The following is an 18279-nucleotide window of genomic DNA, read 5'->3' as shown; positions in this document are numbered from 1 at the left end:
GTCTCTTTGTAGCCTCAAAGTCTAAGTCTGTGACAATTGAGAACAAGTGAAGACGCATGTTTTAAAGGTTCAGTGGTAGTAGGTACAGGTAATAGTCCTCTATCCATATCGGAAGAAGTATAACATTAGTACTTGAAAACCTTAAGGGAAAGACCCTGAAGGCACGGATTTGAGGGTACATTTCAGGGAGAGATCAAGGGCACAAATTTTAGAACTCAGATAGCCAGGCAGTGAGGACTAAAACTGGAGCTAGTCTTTATTCACTTAGAAGCTTTTAATTAAAGAGCCACATAAAACATAACACGCACTTCCAATCTAACAATCGCTGTTTCAGCATGCCCTTATATATCAACACAGGTAATTACCTCCATCTGAATATAATTATATGCCCAACACTAAACTGATATACAATTAACAATGATTCCTTCACAACAAGGTGAAATTTACATTAAAAATGCCATATTCAAGTTAATTTCAAGACTTCAGTATTTTACAAAGCAATTTTGTAATCTAAAAAGTGGCTATTGAATCTGAAGATTTTGCCTTCATACCTCACTCTAGAGACTTGAACACAAAACTGAGGCTGATGCTCTCAGTGGAGTACTGAGGCAGTGCTGCATTGTTGCAGATTTCAAAACCCTCAATAAACCAGCTCCAGAGGCTTACAATGCCACAACAGAACTCTCACTGTGAATGTAGCAGACAGACCATTTCAGAGTTCCTCACGTTTGCAGAGAGGTCTATGGAAATTTTCAGCATCTTAACTTAACGTAGAGTGTTTATGTGGGATTCACCAAACAGGGTTCAGAGTGTAACATGGGGCAGAATTTAATCCAGCCCATCCTGGTGGGAAACGTGGCCAGACCCACTTAATCATGGAGCAGCCTGGCAGTGGGAAAACCTCCTGTGGTTAAGTCAGATGGGAAGAGGCTCATATGGGAGTCTCGCCCACTTATGCTGGGTGAGATATAGCTCTTGGGGTGAAAGGGATCAAAGGATATTGTGAGAAAGCGGGAGCAGGCTATTGAGTTGGATGATCAGCCATTAATGAGCCAGTTGACACAAATTATCCCTGAGCCCACCAGGATTTAGTGGGAATCACACAGCTTTCCTGTGCCTCCCAAAGGCTGTTGTGCAAAGTCTGTTGTGTTACTGGAAAACATCATGGTGAAACTTCTGAGGCTTTTATCCTTGTTCAAATTCTTTCTGGTGCATCTAACATAACTAATTTAAAAAAAGTATTGGCTGTAAATGTATTGGTCCTTACATCCTACATTTTCTTAATTTGAGACCGGAGGCTTTAACTGTAGCTAATAAAACTCATTGATGCATTATCAAGAAGATTGGCATTTAAAAGATTTAAAAGATTATCAAGAAGATTGGCAACAAATGGCATAAACTGTTCCTGTGTTGAATATTTAGTTTCATTTTTGACAAGCCTTCATGCTTCCTCGTTGAGATTTCTCTAATGATGTCAGTGCATTGGTTCTCTTAGGAAGTTGGTGATTTCTGCTTCACATAACTAGCTACAGGGAGTAAGTATGCCTTGGAATACCGATTTCACTTACTTGAATTAAATTCTTAACTTAAGTATAAGATCATGGCCTCAAAATTAGTTTACAACATTCCTAGGCACAAATGGATGCAGTGAATGGACCCAAAACCAGGAGACAAATGCCCAAAGAGAGCATAGAATTGGTCCTTGGACCTCATAAATAAGGAAGTGCAAGAGCAATGGGGGAGGGGAGAAGAGGAATGATGACCCAGGTTAGAGAGGCAAGTGGTGTCAGTTACTGGACACAATGGGGAATGGGAGTGGGAGAGGACTGGAGGGGCTGATTTAAGGTTGGCATAGGGAGAACTGAGGAGCAAGAAGGATCATTCCTGCCTCCAGAGAAACAGTTTCAAAAATCTTTATTTTTAAAGGCATCTTATGTTAGTTTAGGCTGAAGTGACTACACAAGGACCCTGCACAGAGCTGGCTGGAGGCTGTCTGAAGTATTTATAAAGTCATCAGGAAAAATTCCTGACCCAATTTTGGATTGAGCATTTTTCAGGCATCTATAGGGCACAAAATATCGCCCACTGAGATGTTGGTTTGTTGTACCTGTTTTATAGCTGTATGTAGCTGAAATTATTCAGCAGATAGAGGATCCATCTCTGAATGGTTGGCTGTAGAATTACCATAGTCGTAAGGATACAATCTGTTTATTTCATGAGTCACTGAAGGAAGATACTATTAACCAAAGGCTGTAGCCTTATATGAATCTTTCCCCAGTGCAATTTTATTCTTTGGACAACATTTTGAAGAAAAGGTGATTTTATTTTTATTTGATTGTAAATTCCACAGATGATTTATGTTGAGTCTATCACCTCTTTAATATCTATATAAGAAACAGTTAGGGATAAAGGACAGAGTTAGAGATATTGTAGTGGGAGGCGACATTTTGAGAACATTATTTTCATTTATAAGCCCATCGGAGCAATTTTAGTGAGTTTGATGAAGCACAATTGTTGCCTCCTCCTTTATATTGTTCTATTACTAACCTGCCTTCAAGGACTGTGATATAAACTAGAGGATACAGAAATGAACATAAATGATATATAATGATAAAAATATAGCCACTTGCCTATGTTTATATTCTAGGTCAGGCTTGTCCAACCTTTTAGTGTGGCAGCGGGGGGGAGGGGGGTCACATTTCAATTTTTTTCTCACTCAAGGGGCCAATGAGCAAATTTCAGGAAGATAAAGTTATAAAGATAAGGTCAAAGCAATAAATTAATAATCTTTTAAAAATGAGTAATAAATAAAGATGGCAATTCGAGTATGAGAAGCTGTGTGTGTTTCTGCTCACTCCCAGACTCAGGGTGCTCACCCATTGTGAGAGTGGCTGAGTGTGTGTGTTGGTGTGAATGAGAAGCCTGAGCCAGACTTATGCCCAGTTTATCTAGCCTCACTGCTCCTCAGGTCACACCATTAGTGTAAGTGTCGAATTCGCTTACCAAAATGGCCAATTATTTACCTTCACTCTGTTAGACCCAGAATAAAAGATACTTTAACCTGGTTTCCTTCAACTGATTTATTATAAAACAAAACTTATTTTTTAAAACAAATTGCAGGTACTTGTTAGCACACAAGTTGTAATCTATAATTATCCCTTTTAAAATTCCCCAGCACAAACACAGTCACAGAAGCAAAGGACAAGCAAATGGGGTCCCTGTTCAGATTTGCGAAAGACTTTATGAAAAGGATAAAGTTAACAGGGTTTTGATGCTGTTGACCTGATGCTCCCTCATGTGAAGAAGGGTCACTAGTCCCAGTAGATGTACGGAGGTTCTCACTAACAGAACTTCAGTATGGAAGAGAATAGAACCGAATCAATCCTCCTTGTTTGAGCCAAAGACAGACAAGCTCCCCTGAGATGAGGATTCCTAGCTGGATATTGATAACCACTCTGTATTTCAAGCTAGGCAAGCAGAATGCCAGCTCAGCATCTTTCCCCCTTCTCAGTTCATTCCCAACAGAGTTCAAAACAACAAGTTCAAACATAAAGCTTATCTCCATCAAGTGATTTCCAGTAAATCACTAAGGCCTTTGCCTTTAAACCAGTTTTTTCCATCAATTAAAGTGATTGTAGTTCAAATAAACAAAAAGCTCTCCTCCACAATTACTATGCTGCTCATTTAGCTGACATCATGTGATTCCTTAGAAAAGACATGCAAGGCATTCTCCTTGTCTTGTTGACAGTCCAAGATGAACTTATGACCTTTTTAAAAAGTATCCAGGTCAGCTTCCAAATGTCCAAATAATCCAATGTCCTTCCAAATTTTATAAGAAAATATAGTTCTCTAATGTATGGTTCTAACAATACACACACACTCTCCTCTCTCTCATTCTCACGCACGCATGTGCACACTCTCCCCTCCCTCTCACTCACACACACACGCACACTGTCCTCTCTCTCACGCACACACACATCCTGGGCGCTCTCTCTCACTCACACACACGCACACTGTCCTCTGTCTCTCTCTCTCTCACACACACGCACGCACACACACACATAGGCACATTCTCCTCTCTCTCATTCTCAAAAAAGATGTGCATACTCTCCCCTCTCTCTCACGCACATACACACACACCCTGGGCGCTCTCTCTCTCTCTCTCTCACTCATACACACACGCACACAGTCCTCTCTCTCTCTCTCTCTCTCTCTCACACACACACACACACACACACACACACACACAGGCACACTCTCCTCTCTCTCTCATTCTCACACACAGATGTGCATACTCTCCCCTCTCTCTCACTCACACACAAGCACACTGTGCTCTCTCTCTCACACGCACACACACACCCTGGACGCGCGCTCTCTCTCTCTCTCTCACACAGACACACACACACCCTGGGCGCGCGCGCTCTCTCTCTCACGCACAGACACACACACACACATAGGCACACTCTCCTCTCTCATTCTCACACACAGATGTGCATACTCTCCCCTCTCACACACACATGCACACTGTCCTCTCTCTCTCACACACACATGCACACTGTCCCCTCCCTCTCTCTCACACGCACACACACTGGGCGCTCTCTCTCTCTCTCACTCACACACACACACTGTCCTCTCTCTCTCACACACACACACACACAGGCACACTCTCCTCTCTCTCATTCTACTATCTACTATCTATGTCTACTATCAGTAAAATGTTCCCTTTTAGGACCAGTTTAGAGTCTACACCCACATTGAGGAGCTCAAGGCATAGCTTGTCAAACTTTTCTGGAGTAAGCTTGTTCAAAATGCCTCTGACTTTCCTGAAGTTTCCATCTTGTCGTTCTTTCTCATTCAAGGAGTTGAATGCATACTCTCCCCTCTCTCTCTCTCACACACACGCACACGGCCACACTCTCCCTTCTCTCTCTCTCTCTCTCTCTCTCACACAAACACACACACTCCCCCGTCTCTCTCCTTCTCACACTCTTCCCTCTCACTCACTCTCACACTTGCTCATACTCCCGCACACTCTCTCACTCACTCACCCTCTCACAATACTCACACCCTGTTGGGCCCCATTCTCGCTCCAGGCTCCACTCTCACTTTGGCTCTCCATGAGCTCCGCTGTCATTCTGGCTCCCCAGGCCCTGCTCTCACTCCGGCTCCCCCATCCCCGTTCCCTCCCCGGCTCATTCTTTCCCCAGCCCCACTCTCATGCTGGGTCCTGGAACTTACCTTGAAAACTTGCCTTCCCACTGTCTATCCAACAACTTTGGCGGGCCGAGTCTAGGGAGGTCGGGGACTGGAACCCGGCCCATGGGCCTCCAGTTGGACAAGCCTGTTCCGCATCAGAAAATTTAATTCTAATGATATATTTCTTAAATAGTACCTTAAAAGATGAGTCTTTTCTGCTCAGCTGCTCTGACTTGGGGAATATAGGTTAAACTAGACAGAGATAAAACCATATGAGTTTCAATTTCAAATATGAAACTAGGTTGAAACAATGCCAAGAATCCCTTCTCTTTGCTTCAGCATTATATATAAATTTATTTCACAGAGCAAAGATTTCTAAGTATTGACTAGCTGAGATATCACAGGGATGCACTTGTACTGAAAATAACATCTATGAATATAGGGTAGGTTTTCCAAGTCCTTACCCACTGGGTATTGGGAAAATTGTGGGCAGTATCCCTGATTGGAACTGGCGTAGAGCGAGTTGGAAAATGTATCTGATGGTGTAGTCATTATACTCGTCTGAAAAATTCACTTAGCACTGATCTTGTTACTGGTGCATACCATTCTTTTGTTGAACCTCATGGAACTTTATAAATCAAATTCAGCACTAATTGCACAGATAACTCATCATTTACAGCTCAAAGGAATGTTGTGTTGTTTGTGAAAAACTGTATTAAAACCAGTCGTTGAGCTTCCTGGTGATGTGACCATGGAATGCAAATACTTGGTCGGATTGGTTCACCCTCTTGACCAAGGAGTTTGCAGGAGCCTGATTGACGAAATCACTGTGAATCACTATTGTGAACATAAAGAGGAGCTGTTCTTTTTAATTAAATTGATTATCTCAATCACAGGTTAACTGCAATAATTGGTGCTGAATTTGGTTTATAACATTCCATTAGGTTTGGAGGATTAGGTGACCTGAGATAAAACAATGTCACAAGATACATCTTCTCACTAAATGATAACCACCCACAAACTGGTTGTTGTATGGTTGTTGTTGTTGAGCGTGTAATTGATGTTACAGAAAATATTAGTTTTCCTTCAAATATTTCCTAAAAGAAAGTCTTATTTTTCACTTCAGGTTTCATAACAAAGGAGTTTATGTAAAAGTTGGGTTGCAGAAGATTAGCGCCACACGTAGTCTGCACAAGGATTTAAAGCTTCAAGTGGATGATCGTGAAGTGGAACTTCCAAATATTGAAGGCCTCATTTTTTTGAACATTCCCAGGTAAACATTTAGAAACAAAGCTGGTTCCTCTAGAATTCCCTCCCTAATCTCTCTGCTTCTTTGCCCCTTCCTCTCCTCCTTTAAGACATTCCCTAAAACCTACCACTTGTACCAAAAGTTCAGTTACCCTTCCATATATGTATATGATATAGCTTGTATATAGTATGTATAAAATATATCTTGTATATAGTATGTATATAATATAGCTTGTATATAGTATGTATAAAATATAGCTTGTATATAGTATGTATATAATATAGCTTGTATATAGTATGTATATAATATAGCTAGAATAATACAGCTTGATGCAAATTTTGATTATGCTTCTGTGAAGCCCCTTGGGGCATTTTCCTACATTGAAGGTGCTATATAAATGCAAATTGATGCTGTTCCTCCCCCAACTGGCTTAGATCAGATAATTCAACACCGGTGGCATCCAAACCTGGGGTGTTCCTGGTCTCTGTTGCCAAATGGGAGGGAGCCAAATTCCTGAACATTTGTGTTGAATGATTCATTGAAAGATGAATCTAGTGAACTCCCTCCCCAATGACGTTCGCAAATGATGCAGTTTAGTAAGGACATCACACTTCACCTTCAGTCCCAATGACTGATCCTGATTGGTGCTTGAATAGTACAATTCACAATGATTTAAGCTCCCTGCTGTTAGATTACTTTAATTACCTCTAAATCCTTTGTTCCAAAACATTTACACTACTCCACTCCAGCTTCCAGTGGCCAGGCTTTGTGTCAGGAAGTTTCATAAAATAATTTCTATTATTCCTTTGATCAGATCAGTTTTATTGATAAGTATTTTGCAGATGCATTACACAAGTATTTAAAAATAATTTCTCCAAAGTCATGAGAGTCCTTTAATGTGACTGTGCCACAGAGTGGCTTTTATACAGTCAATGTAATCTGGGTTTAGGTACAGTGCAATGTCGTAAATAACTGCTGAATGTTCTAACTGAGGAGTCTGGAACTGTTTGTAAAATGAAAATAAACCAGTTGCTGTGAAAAGTAACTTTGCTTGGAACTCCAATTCTAGTTCAACCTTTACACTCAGCATTTAGACAGAAACAGCAGCTGGGAGGGCCCATCTATCAGTGCATGTTCATGACCACAAGTATTTCTTATGTTGGATTAAATAACAAGTGCAAAGATATGCTTCTTGGAACATTCATATGGTAACCTTTGTGATCTTAAAGTGCCATATCTATATTAACTTTACTGTGTTTACATATAAAACAGTGAGAGATGTATTTTATTTCAGCAATTAGCCCTTGCTAACTACCTGTATGATTTTTCCCAGCTGGGGATCTGGAGCAGATCTGTGGGGGTCTGACAGTGATGGTCGTTTTGAAAAACCCCGGATTGATGATGGAATGCTGGAAGTAGTTGGGGTCACTGGCGTGGTTCACATGGTAAATGCCGGACTTTTCACTGTGGTGGATAGTCATGAATATTCTATTAAAATTCAGCAACAAAAAACTGAATTTAATGTTTAAAAAACCTAAAGATAAATTGTCAAAGTTGTGTTTTGTTGACTATATAGATGAATCAAATTTTGACAAGCCCACGGTAGGATTGTAAATGAATTAGGAGGGGATGTTCACAGCCTTCTAACTCATTGATTTGTTGGCACATTGTCTCAGCTCAGCACCCAAAGGCACAGCCATCCAGCATACCTGGTTCTGTGACCAGTTCTTGGACATATGCCAATTACAGGCCCAGGAATAAAAGCTGGACAAATTCCTCCCCTGCCCACCAATTTGAGCTGAAGCAGAAAGCTGAATTTTCAACTCCAGTCATCCAGAAAATAGTCCGTGGTTTGATATCCTGGCAATTTTAGGGCTGGGCTTCAGATACAATGCACCTGTTTAGTTGGGATTGAGTTGGTTGGGAGATGTTTGGAGTGGTGGGATCTGTTCTTGTGCAGTTTCTTGCCTTGTTTATTTCTGTTTACCTCAAGTTAACTAACATAAAAGGGAATCCAAAAGTCTTATATAGGTATATAAATATTAAAAGGAAGAGTGGGGCTGATTAGGGACCTAAAAAGGAATCTATGCATGGAGGCAGGGGACATGAGGTGTTAAATGAATACTTTTTATCTGTCTGTACCGAGGAAGCCATACTGAAAGAGGAGGTAGTTGAGACATTTGATAGACTAAAAATTGATAAAGAGCAAATTTTAGATAACCTGGCTTTTTTAAAGTTGATAAGTCACCAGGACTGGGTAAATGCAACCAAGGTTACTGAGGACAGCGAAGATGGAAATTGCAAAGGCACTGGCTATAATTTTCCAATCCAGCTTAGATACTAGAGGGCTGGAGAATTGCAAATGTTACACCCTTGTTCAAAAAAGGGTGTAAGGATAAACCCAGCAACTACAGGCCAGTTAGTTTAACTTCAGTAGTGGGAAAGCTCGGACATTATGGACCACTTGGACAAATGTAGATTAATTAAGGAAAGCCAGCACAGACTTGTTAAGGGCAAATCGTGTTCACCCAACTTGCTAGTGTTTTTTGATGTGGCAACAGAGAGAGTAGAAAAGGACAATATAGACAAAATTTCACTTCTTAAAACTTTTACTGTAACAAACCAACTAACATCAAGATAATTCAAACATTAATTAACAGGTAAGACCATAAGATGTAGGAGCAGAAGTAGCCATTTGGTCCATCGAGTCTGCTCTCCCATTCAGGAAGATCATGGCTGATCTGATAATCCTCAACTCCACCTTCCTGCCTTTTCCCCATAATCCTTGATTTCCTTACTGATTAAAAATCTGTATCTTAATCTTGAATATACTTAACGACCCAACCTCTACAGCCCTCTGCGGTAAAGAATTCCACAGATTGACTACCCTCAGAGAGAGGGCATTCCTCATCTCCATCTTAAATGGGTGACCCTTTACTCTGAAATTATGCCCTCTGGTCCAAGACTGTTGAAGAGTCATACAGACTCGAAACGTTAACTGTGTTGCTCTCTGCAGATGCTATCAGAACTGCTGAGTTTTTCCAGGTTTTTTTATTTTTGTTAACCAATTACCCCCTGTCAGAATACGCTCCAGATTTACTTTGGTCTTAAAGGGGACATCACACAAAAAAAAATACAGGTTTTCCCCAAGTACATGGGTTATCACAACTGTCTGAGAGTGTGGTGGAGGGATATTCAAACAAGGCCTTCAACATTGGATAGTTATCTAAAGAGAAAAGTTTGCATGGCAAGGGAGAGAACATAGGGCTAGGTGAATTGCGCTTGCAGAGAGCTGGCACAGACACAATGGGCCAAATGCCTTCTTCACTGCTGCAACCATTCTATGATTATAAATTGTGCTAACACATTCCAATTCCTTTTAACTGTACTTATTTTGGGGATATGACCAGCAGATGGTAGGGTGGAATTTTCTGTTTTTGAAACTAACGTGGTGGTTTGCGGGTTCCACATTGCGTATCCCGCTGGTCGGAATGGTGGGAAATGGCACCTAATTCCGTGCTCAGAAGCTCATTAATTGTGCCCAGGCAAGTATTTCTCTGAATCACATGGCCATTCAGGCACTGATTCGTCCATCCCACCGTTACTAACACGGTCAAGGGTCCAGGCATCACATTTAAACACCACCCGAGCACACATTTCACTCTCCAGCCCAGCTGGTACCAGGAGAACCTGGAGGCTGCCAACAAAAAGAAGGTGGCCTCATCTCATTTCTGCTGTGACACCCTCCAGGCCTTGATACAAGGAATATGGCAACACCAGGCTGTCCTCTACCCCAGGGATGGCTCCAAGAAGCAGACCAGCCTCACCTCTCTGGCCTGGGAGGCCATAGCCAGCCCGGTCAGTGTGGCTGGCCACCGCACCTTGAACACTATCCAGTGCAGGAGGAGGATGAATGATCTGCTTTGCCAGGGTAAGTCGACCTTCAGCTCCCTCCAATCTCACTGGCATCATGTACTCAGAGGGCTACACCGACTCCCCCACTATCAACATCCTGGGGGTTACCATTGACCAGAAACTGAACTGGACTAACCATATAAAAACTGTGGCTACAAGGGCAGGCCAGAGGCTAGGAATCCTGTGGCAAGTAACTCACCTCCTGACTCCCCAAAGCCTGTCCACCATCTACAAGGCCCAAGTCAGGAGTGTGATGGAATACTCCCCACTTGCCTGGATGGGTGCAGCTCCCACAACACTCAAGAAGTTCCAGGACAAAGCAGTCCTGTTTGATTGGCACCACATCCACAAACATTCACTCCCTCCACCACCAATGCACAGTAGCAGCAGTGTGTACCATCTACAAGATGCACTGCAGGAATTCACCAAGGCTCCTTCGACAGCACCTTCCAAACCCACTGCTACCACCTAAAAGGACAAGGGCAGCAGATAGATGGGAACACCACCACCTGGAAGTTCCCCTCCAAGTCACTCACCATCCTGACTTGGAAATATATTCACTCTCCTTGGGTCAAAATCCTGGAACTCCCTCCCTAACAGTACCTACACCACATGGACTGCAGCGGTTCAAGAAGGCAGCTCACCACCACCTTCTCAAGGACAATTAGGGATGGGCAATAAATGCTGGGTCCAGCCAGCGAAGCCCACATCCCGTGAATAATAAAAGCTCTTCAGACATCTCAATGCAACTTTAGAGGGGGGGACAAAAAGCAGCTTTGATTGGCTGATGGATACATCCACATCACCACCATCTCATCCATCACGCTTCTCACAGTCCATCCTCAGTCCTTTCTGGGCACGGCTCCCCACACACAGGGGGCATTCATGTTTCCTAACCTCAGCTCCATCTCTTCACATCACATTCCTTCCTTTTGTCTTTATGCAGTTCCAAGCTTGTCAACAATTGAAGGGAAAGACCCCAGACTGGAGGAGGGATGGCCAACATCATATCCCTCACTTCATTGGAGGAGGATGCCCCCGAGCTGCTTGGGGAGGACAGGGATCGCTCCTGTGGGGAAGCGGAGATCGGCTTTTCCCAGCAACCTAGTACAGATGACACCTCCATGAGTTCATCACATCCTGACATCCACATTGAGTGACATGTGACACGCAATCTTGTGTTATGCCTGCTCATGAACTAAATCTATCTTCTCTCTCTTATAGACATCAGCAGGTCCAGGCACAGGCGGAGAGCCAACATAAGCCCCAACCCCCAGACCACCATGGTGGAGGAAGCTGAGGAAGCCACTGAAGATGATCTGTCACTGTGTCCCCCCCTCACCCTCCCATCAGCACAGACACACACCTCAGTGGGTCATGGCCTTAGATTAGGCTTGGGGTCACCTTCTGGAGAACACCTCACTAACATATCTCCACAGCAAGCGGAGGCAGTGACATCCCAGGTCTCTGACACTCGGAAGACTGCTGGAAATCCAAGGGTGTCCAGCCCCTCAGAATCCCCTCTGCCTTTGGTCCCATCCATTCCAGCTGCTCAGGCCGAGGAGGTTGCATCTGCCGATCAGGCCCAGGGCCCTCCAGGCCGCAGACCACCAGAGGACGTTGCCAAGGTCATCCCAGACAACAGGATGTAGCAGTCAGCAGCTGCCTCCACTCCTGTTGTGGGTGTCAGGGCTGCATCCAGGCAACGTGATAGAAAATGAAGAAATATTGAAATCATTTCTGGGTCACAGGTGTGAAACCACTGGAGAAATATTGCTCTTTTGTTAATACATTTGATGTTAATGTGAATGACTTGGTTAACTGAAGGCATTATGATTATTTACATATGTATCCTCTTGTTGCGAGGTTTAGCCATCTTCCCGCTCAGTGACAGTCTCCCCTTGTGAGCTTCACATTCTGTGATGTCAGCCTCACTGAAGATAGTTTCTGGACCCTTGTGTGAGGTCTTTATTGAAAGCGTGTGCTAAATGCATTGATAACCTGTGTTACTTGCGACACACCATTGTGTGAGGGCATCTCAGCAGCCTTGAAGGATCAGAGGTCGTTGTTTCTCCTCAGTGGCAGTGCCAAAGGACAAGACCTGGACGGGAGGAGAAGATTCCTAACCATATCCTCATCTCACTGGCTGCTGCAGTTTCTCATAAATGTGGCGACAGCTGCATCAAGTTAGTGGGTTTAGTGTTCCCGCTGTTGTGTCAGCTTTCACTCCCTGGACTGAACACATGCAGGGTGCTCTGTGGGCCTTCTTAGAGGTCCTGGCCTGGTGAATGCTGAGGAATGAAGGTGAAAATCCAAATGCTGAACTTGCTTTCGATGTGACTGGCTGCACATCCCTTTCAGCAGTAAGGGACAGGAAGAATGTGGCCATTTCCTGTTACCTTCACCTTACTCCTCCTGGAATCTGGTGAGTTAAAGTGGCACGGGTACATCTTCCACGTTGTGCTTCCTCAATAGCTTCTTCAGGTTCCTGGCCCTCCTGCTCCTCATCCTCTGAGGAGTTCTAATCCCCCTCTATTTCTCCCTCTTGAAGCGCCAGGTTATGAAGGGTACAATATACAACGATTATGCAGGAGATCCTGGGCGGAAATGTCCCAAATTTGCACTAAGTGCGGTAGCGGGCAGGATAAACGACATTTTACCCGCCGGCCGCGATGGTGGGTTCTCACTCTGTATCGTCCCAAACTCAACACGTTATTGATGCACTCCCAGGAAACCTGCTATTTCCATGGCAGTCGGGCTGCAATATGCCCACCACGCCGTCACCTCGCCACTTCATCACGCCAGGCACCACATTGAAAGTACAGCCCCACTCAGTGCTTCCAGCCCAGGACTGCAGCAAAGAAGACATGGCCTCAAAAGGCAAGAAGATTGCAGCCCTCAAGCGCCCTTTGGATGCCATGGATGCCGCTGTGATGTCCTCTGTCCCTGCTCTGGCCACAGGAGGGGCAGCTACATTACCACTCCAGCTTGGTAGGCGATGGCAGCAGTGGTCAGTGCCAATGCTGTGCACAAGTGGTTGGCCATCCAATGCAGATAGATGATGAATGATCTCATCCATGCAGCCAGAGTATGGCAACCATCTCATCATCTAAACTCACACACTCAAGCCCCTCACACATTCACTAGCATCTCACTGCCAGCTAAAGGGACATCACCACCCATTCTCTACCACACACCCTCCCATGTTCACCTGGCCTCATCTCCTCTGGAGACTGTCTCCTCAGGCACCACCATCTTGAGACTGTTTGCACAGATCAACATGTGCCCCCACACACACCCTGGGATACCCTCCTTCCCCAGTACAGACTCTTCCCTTGCCTGAGGCCACTTCTCCCCCTTCCCCAAGCAAACCCTAGCCCTGCAGCCATTGAAAAGCTACCCACATATGGCTGATCTGATAGAGACCTGCTGTAAGGCCCCCTAAAAGTGATGTGGTGCTGTCTGTGAAGCTTGGCGCTGCTGACTGCGAGTGCTGACTGAAGCAAGGTAGTGTTATGACTGATGCATTTGGTAAAGCGGAGTTATTTAAAAATCCCAGAGGGAAACTTTAAACAACTGTCATAACCTATAATTTTAAGTGTTATGTTTGAGATGCGATTCTAAATTTGGAATGAGACCATCAGTTCAAGAGGTTTTACATTAAACTAAAGGAAACATTTTATGAATTTGCAAAGGTTAAAAATATATATACACATGGCTACAAATTGTTACTATCATAACTTTTAACAGATTCCCAAACTAATCTGCAATAAGGTAACAACAGCCTTAACCAGACACCAGGCAAAGCATTTTCACCTTATGAATTCAAAATGAGGTTCTTTTCACTTTGGTTCCTGTGGAGACAGTTGGAGGTTTACAGCTGCTTTTGATCTCACATTGCCCCTGCCCTGCACACACAAAACTGCTGAAGTTATACCCACCAGCCCCATTGAATGTTAATTCTCATTGTATCACCGACCTCTGAACTAAACTTATCTAACAATAAAACCCCTTTCATTGTACCAATTTTATTAGTACCAAAAACATGTTGCTTGGTATCTGCTAGAAAGGCGTCACTTTTCACCCCACTTCTTGAGTACTCTATTCAAAAAATGCAAATGCAGCTATCTCTCTTACATATCAAAACTAGTACCAATCAAAGCACCCAGACTAGCTGGCTTGAATCCAATTAAGACACATCCACAGACTAAACCTCTATTTTAAAAAGAAAAATATTTTCCAAAATATAATATACATTAATAGCTTCATGGCAGTGAGCAAACAAACCTTGAAGTCAAGTGCACGCCACTAATGTGCTGTTGTGAAATATGTTGGCGTGTTTTGCTGCCGAGTTGGACAAACGATCCTGCAGGGGGCACAATTCCAGTGGGCAGGCCTAATAATGATATGCTGATGTATTACAATGAGGTTCCCAACGTCCAATGGTGGGAAGTGCGGCCCACCATCAGCGAGCTGAGTGGACGATCGCCAACTGGTTTCAGGCCGTCATGAAATCGATCGTACCGTATTGTCTGCTCACATCCAACGCCAGCAGGCATGGAAAACCCTGGCCCCTTTCTGGAGTGTGTTGCAGAGCACCACCTGGGCGGTCTAAACATCAGAAGTGCATCTTCAGAATGCCAATGGTCTTCTCGATTATGGGCTGTAAGGAGCTGTGAGCTGCATTGTACCTGTCCTCCGAGGCTGATTCACGGATGTCATGAACCATCGTTTGAGCAGCTTCCCCTTATCCCCAAGCAGCCAACCCTGTAGACGCTCAGGCCCTTCGAATATGTGAGGCACCTGGGAGTGACTCGGGACGTATGAGTCATCATAACTCCCAGGGTACCTGGCACAAACATGCATGATGTGCTTCCAATGTTCACAGACCAGTTGAACATTGATGGAATGAAACCCTTTACGGTTGATAAACATTAGGGGCTGCTGCCATGGAGCCCTCAGAGTCACATGGGTGCAGCCGATTGCATCCTGGACTCTAGGGAAACCTGAGATAGCTGCAAACCCATTGAATCTAGCAGCCTGGTCATTAAATTAAACCTCACATCTTGATGAGCCTTGCTGTAGAGGGAATCTGTGACCTCTTTGATGTATCTATGTGTGGTGAGCTGCGAGATGCTGCACAGGGCTCCTTTGGATCCCTGGAACAATCTGCAGGTAAAGAAACTGAGTGTGGCAGTGACCTTCAAGACCACGGGCAGGGGATAGCCTTGCATTCCACAGGGCATTCGTTCCTCCCCAAGGATGTGACAGATGTGATCTACCAGAGCTCGGGTCAAGGGCAGGTGTGCGGAGCATTGTCTCTTGCTCATCTGCAGATAAGAGAGTCTTCTTCAGTATACCCTTGGTCAAGAAAGTTGCCTCCATGGCCTGGGCCTATCCTCCACATCCTCATGTTGTCGCTGGGGTTACCCTGGATTCTGGACCTCGGGTGGGGCCTCCTCCCGAAGCTGCGCTCGGCAGCACCTGTCCCTTTTTCTCCTCCTCCAGTCTATTAGAACCCTCAAGAAGGCAGCATAGAGCCCAGCTCCATTACTGCTTTGTCCTTCTCTCTGTGAAATGATAGATTAAAGACATTAATAAATAACAGGGAGAAACAGTGAAGCTCACAATCTTGAATGAAAAGCTACTGTAATGGTCTTGAGCAGCTTCTGCACTATTATCCTCGACGCTAATGCAGTCTTGTATCTAAGATGCAAAAGGACACATCAAAGTGACCAAGATGCCATCCCTAAGACTTTACGTCCCAATCCCACAGAGGTTGGAGAAGGTTTGAGTGACATGAGCCTCCTTACCAAACTCAGTCCTCCAATCTCAGACAGGCATACTGATTAGAAATAACTTGCTCAGGGTTAAAGGCTCGATGCCCTTTGGCCCATTATCCATGCCAATTGGGGAAAGCACATGAGAGTCTTTCATTGATGATCTGACATAGATACAGCAGCTGCGCCTCTTTAATAGTTGCCTACATTTCCAATCTTCACATTCCTGTGTGTTAATGTTGAAACAGAGCGACTGTTATGTGAAGCCAGTGACTCCTGTCGTTCCCTGTTACTGAACGGCAAAAGGCATGGGTTCCAATGGGAACTTTCTCAAGGAAGTCTTCCTACTTTCTCTCAGTTCTGACCCAATTCCTATCTTGTGGCTCTACCAGGTTGGAGGGCACCCCCCTGAAAGGGCCCTTTGTCCAGCAGTGTGCTCCTCCCATACTGCATCGATCTCTCCCGTTCAAATTCATTTCTAGTTTTGATTTCAAACTGCGCCATTACTTCGCGTGTGCAAGATGGTGGCTCTTCACTTTTATTTGGAGACTAGCTTCAACCCTCCCCCTGTCAGTGTTCAGGTCCCTTCAATTTACCTGGAGCCTCACGATTTGAAGGTAGAGCTCCCTCCTGTTAATCTGCCTCCCCCAGTGATACTGGATCCCATTGTTATTGTCAACATTCCTACCCTCCTCCCGAGCTCATCACTGTTAACGTGCCCATGCCCCATGTGGACATTACCCCTCCCCAGCTAGAGGCTGTGCGCATGGTCATCTTCAGAGGAGACCCCACCTCCCCTCAAGAGAGCTTTGAATACCCCTCTTTATTACTTTTCCCCATCTACAGGCAGCAGAGCATCCCCCCCCAACCATGACCATCCCAACCATTACAGTACAGAGTACTGTACAGTACAGTACAATACTGGCCCAGTGCAGAGACAGACAAGCTCATGGACACTGACTGTGAAAACGCCCTACACACCAAGCTGTGCCTTATCCCAAATGAGCACACAGGCCTTGCCCCTCCCTGGAGTGGGAGGGCAATGTGCGTGTCATGCATAGTCCTGTAGCATGGCTCGCTGCACCTCAGGAGTGTCTCTACTCTCTCACTCCTGACTGTAAACCTCAGGAGTGTCTCTACTCTCTCACTCCTGACTGTAAACCCCAGGAGTGTCTCTACTCTCTCACTCCTGACTGTAAACCCCAGGAGTGTCTCTACTCTCTCACTCCTGACAGTGTCTCTACTCTCTCACTCCTGACTGTAAACCTCAGGAGTGTCTCTACTCTCACTCCTGACTGTAAACCCCAGGAGTGTCTCTACTCTCTCACTCCTGACTGTAAACCACAGGACTGCCTCTACTCTCTCACTCCTGACTGTAAACCCCAGGAGTGTCTCTATTCTCTCACTCCTGACTGTAAACCCCAGGAGTGTCTCTACTCTCTCACTCCTGACTGTAAACCCCAGGTGTGTCTCTACTCTCTCAATCCTGACTGTAAACCCCAGGAGTGTCTCTACTCTTTCACTCCTGACTGTAAACCTCAGGAGTGTCTCTACTCTCTCATTCCTGAATGTAAACTCCAGGAGTGTCTCTACTCTCTCACTCCTGACTGTAAACCCCAGGTGTGTCTCTACTCTCTCAATCCTGACTGTAAACCCCAGGAGTGTCTCTACTCTCTCACTCCTGACTGTAAACCTCAGGAGTGTCTCTACTCTCTCACTCCTGACTGTAAACCCCAGAGTGTCTCTACTCTCTCACTCCTGACTGTAAACCCCAGGTGTGTCTCTACTCTCTCACTCCTGACTGTAAACCCCAGGAGTGTCTCTACTCTCTCACTCCTGACTGTGGACCCCAGACCGAGGACTTTGACTTTCCCAGTTCCCCAGTGCCCTCATGACTGATGACTACACTGTCTCCCTTCCCCGCACCCCCACCACCCTGTCCCTCTTCATGAGTCTCTGTGCAACCCATCCCCCTTGTACCACACTAACACACACATGCACAAACACCCACTTCCTATTCCGGAATCTGCGTGCATCCTTCCCATTCATACATGTGGAATCCCATCCACCCCCTTGTGTGTCTGCATTTCAGTTTCACTTGTCAGCCTCCAGCTTCCCACCTCTTGGCCTCCCCTCTGC

The 18279-nt window shown here is 44.9% G+C and overlaps 1 protein-coding gene across 1 annotated transcript in view; it reads left to right on the top strand.

Annotated features, from left to right (window-relative positions):
• LOC121280181 (diacylglycerol kinase theta) overlaps nt 1-18279 on the top strand; it is a 197539-nt gene that overhangs the window by 170843 nt on the left and 8417 nt on the right. Inside the window, exons 20-21 of the mRNA XM_041191910.1 lie at nt 6323-6469; nt 7779-7890. Of these exons, the coding sequence (XP_041047844.1) occupies nt 6323-6469; nt 7779-7890 (259 nt within the window). The remainder of the gene's footprint in view (nt 1-6322; nt 6470-7778; nt 7891-18279) is intronic.

The sequence above is a fragment of the Carcharodon carcharias genome, chromosome 1 (genome assembly GCF_017639515.1).
Source record: "Carcharodon carcharias isolate sCarCar2 chromosome 1, sCarCar2.pri, whole genome shotgun sequence".
Taxonomy (NCBI): domain Eukaryota; kingdom Metazoa; phylum Chordata; class Chondrichthyes; order Lamniformes; family Lamnidae; genus Carcharodon; species Carcharodon carcharias.
The sequence above is the reverse complement of the archived record's forward strand: the minus strand, read 5'-3'. Positions and strand labels throughout refer to the sequence as shown.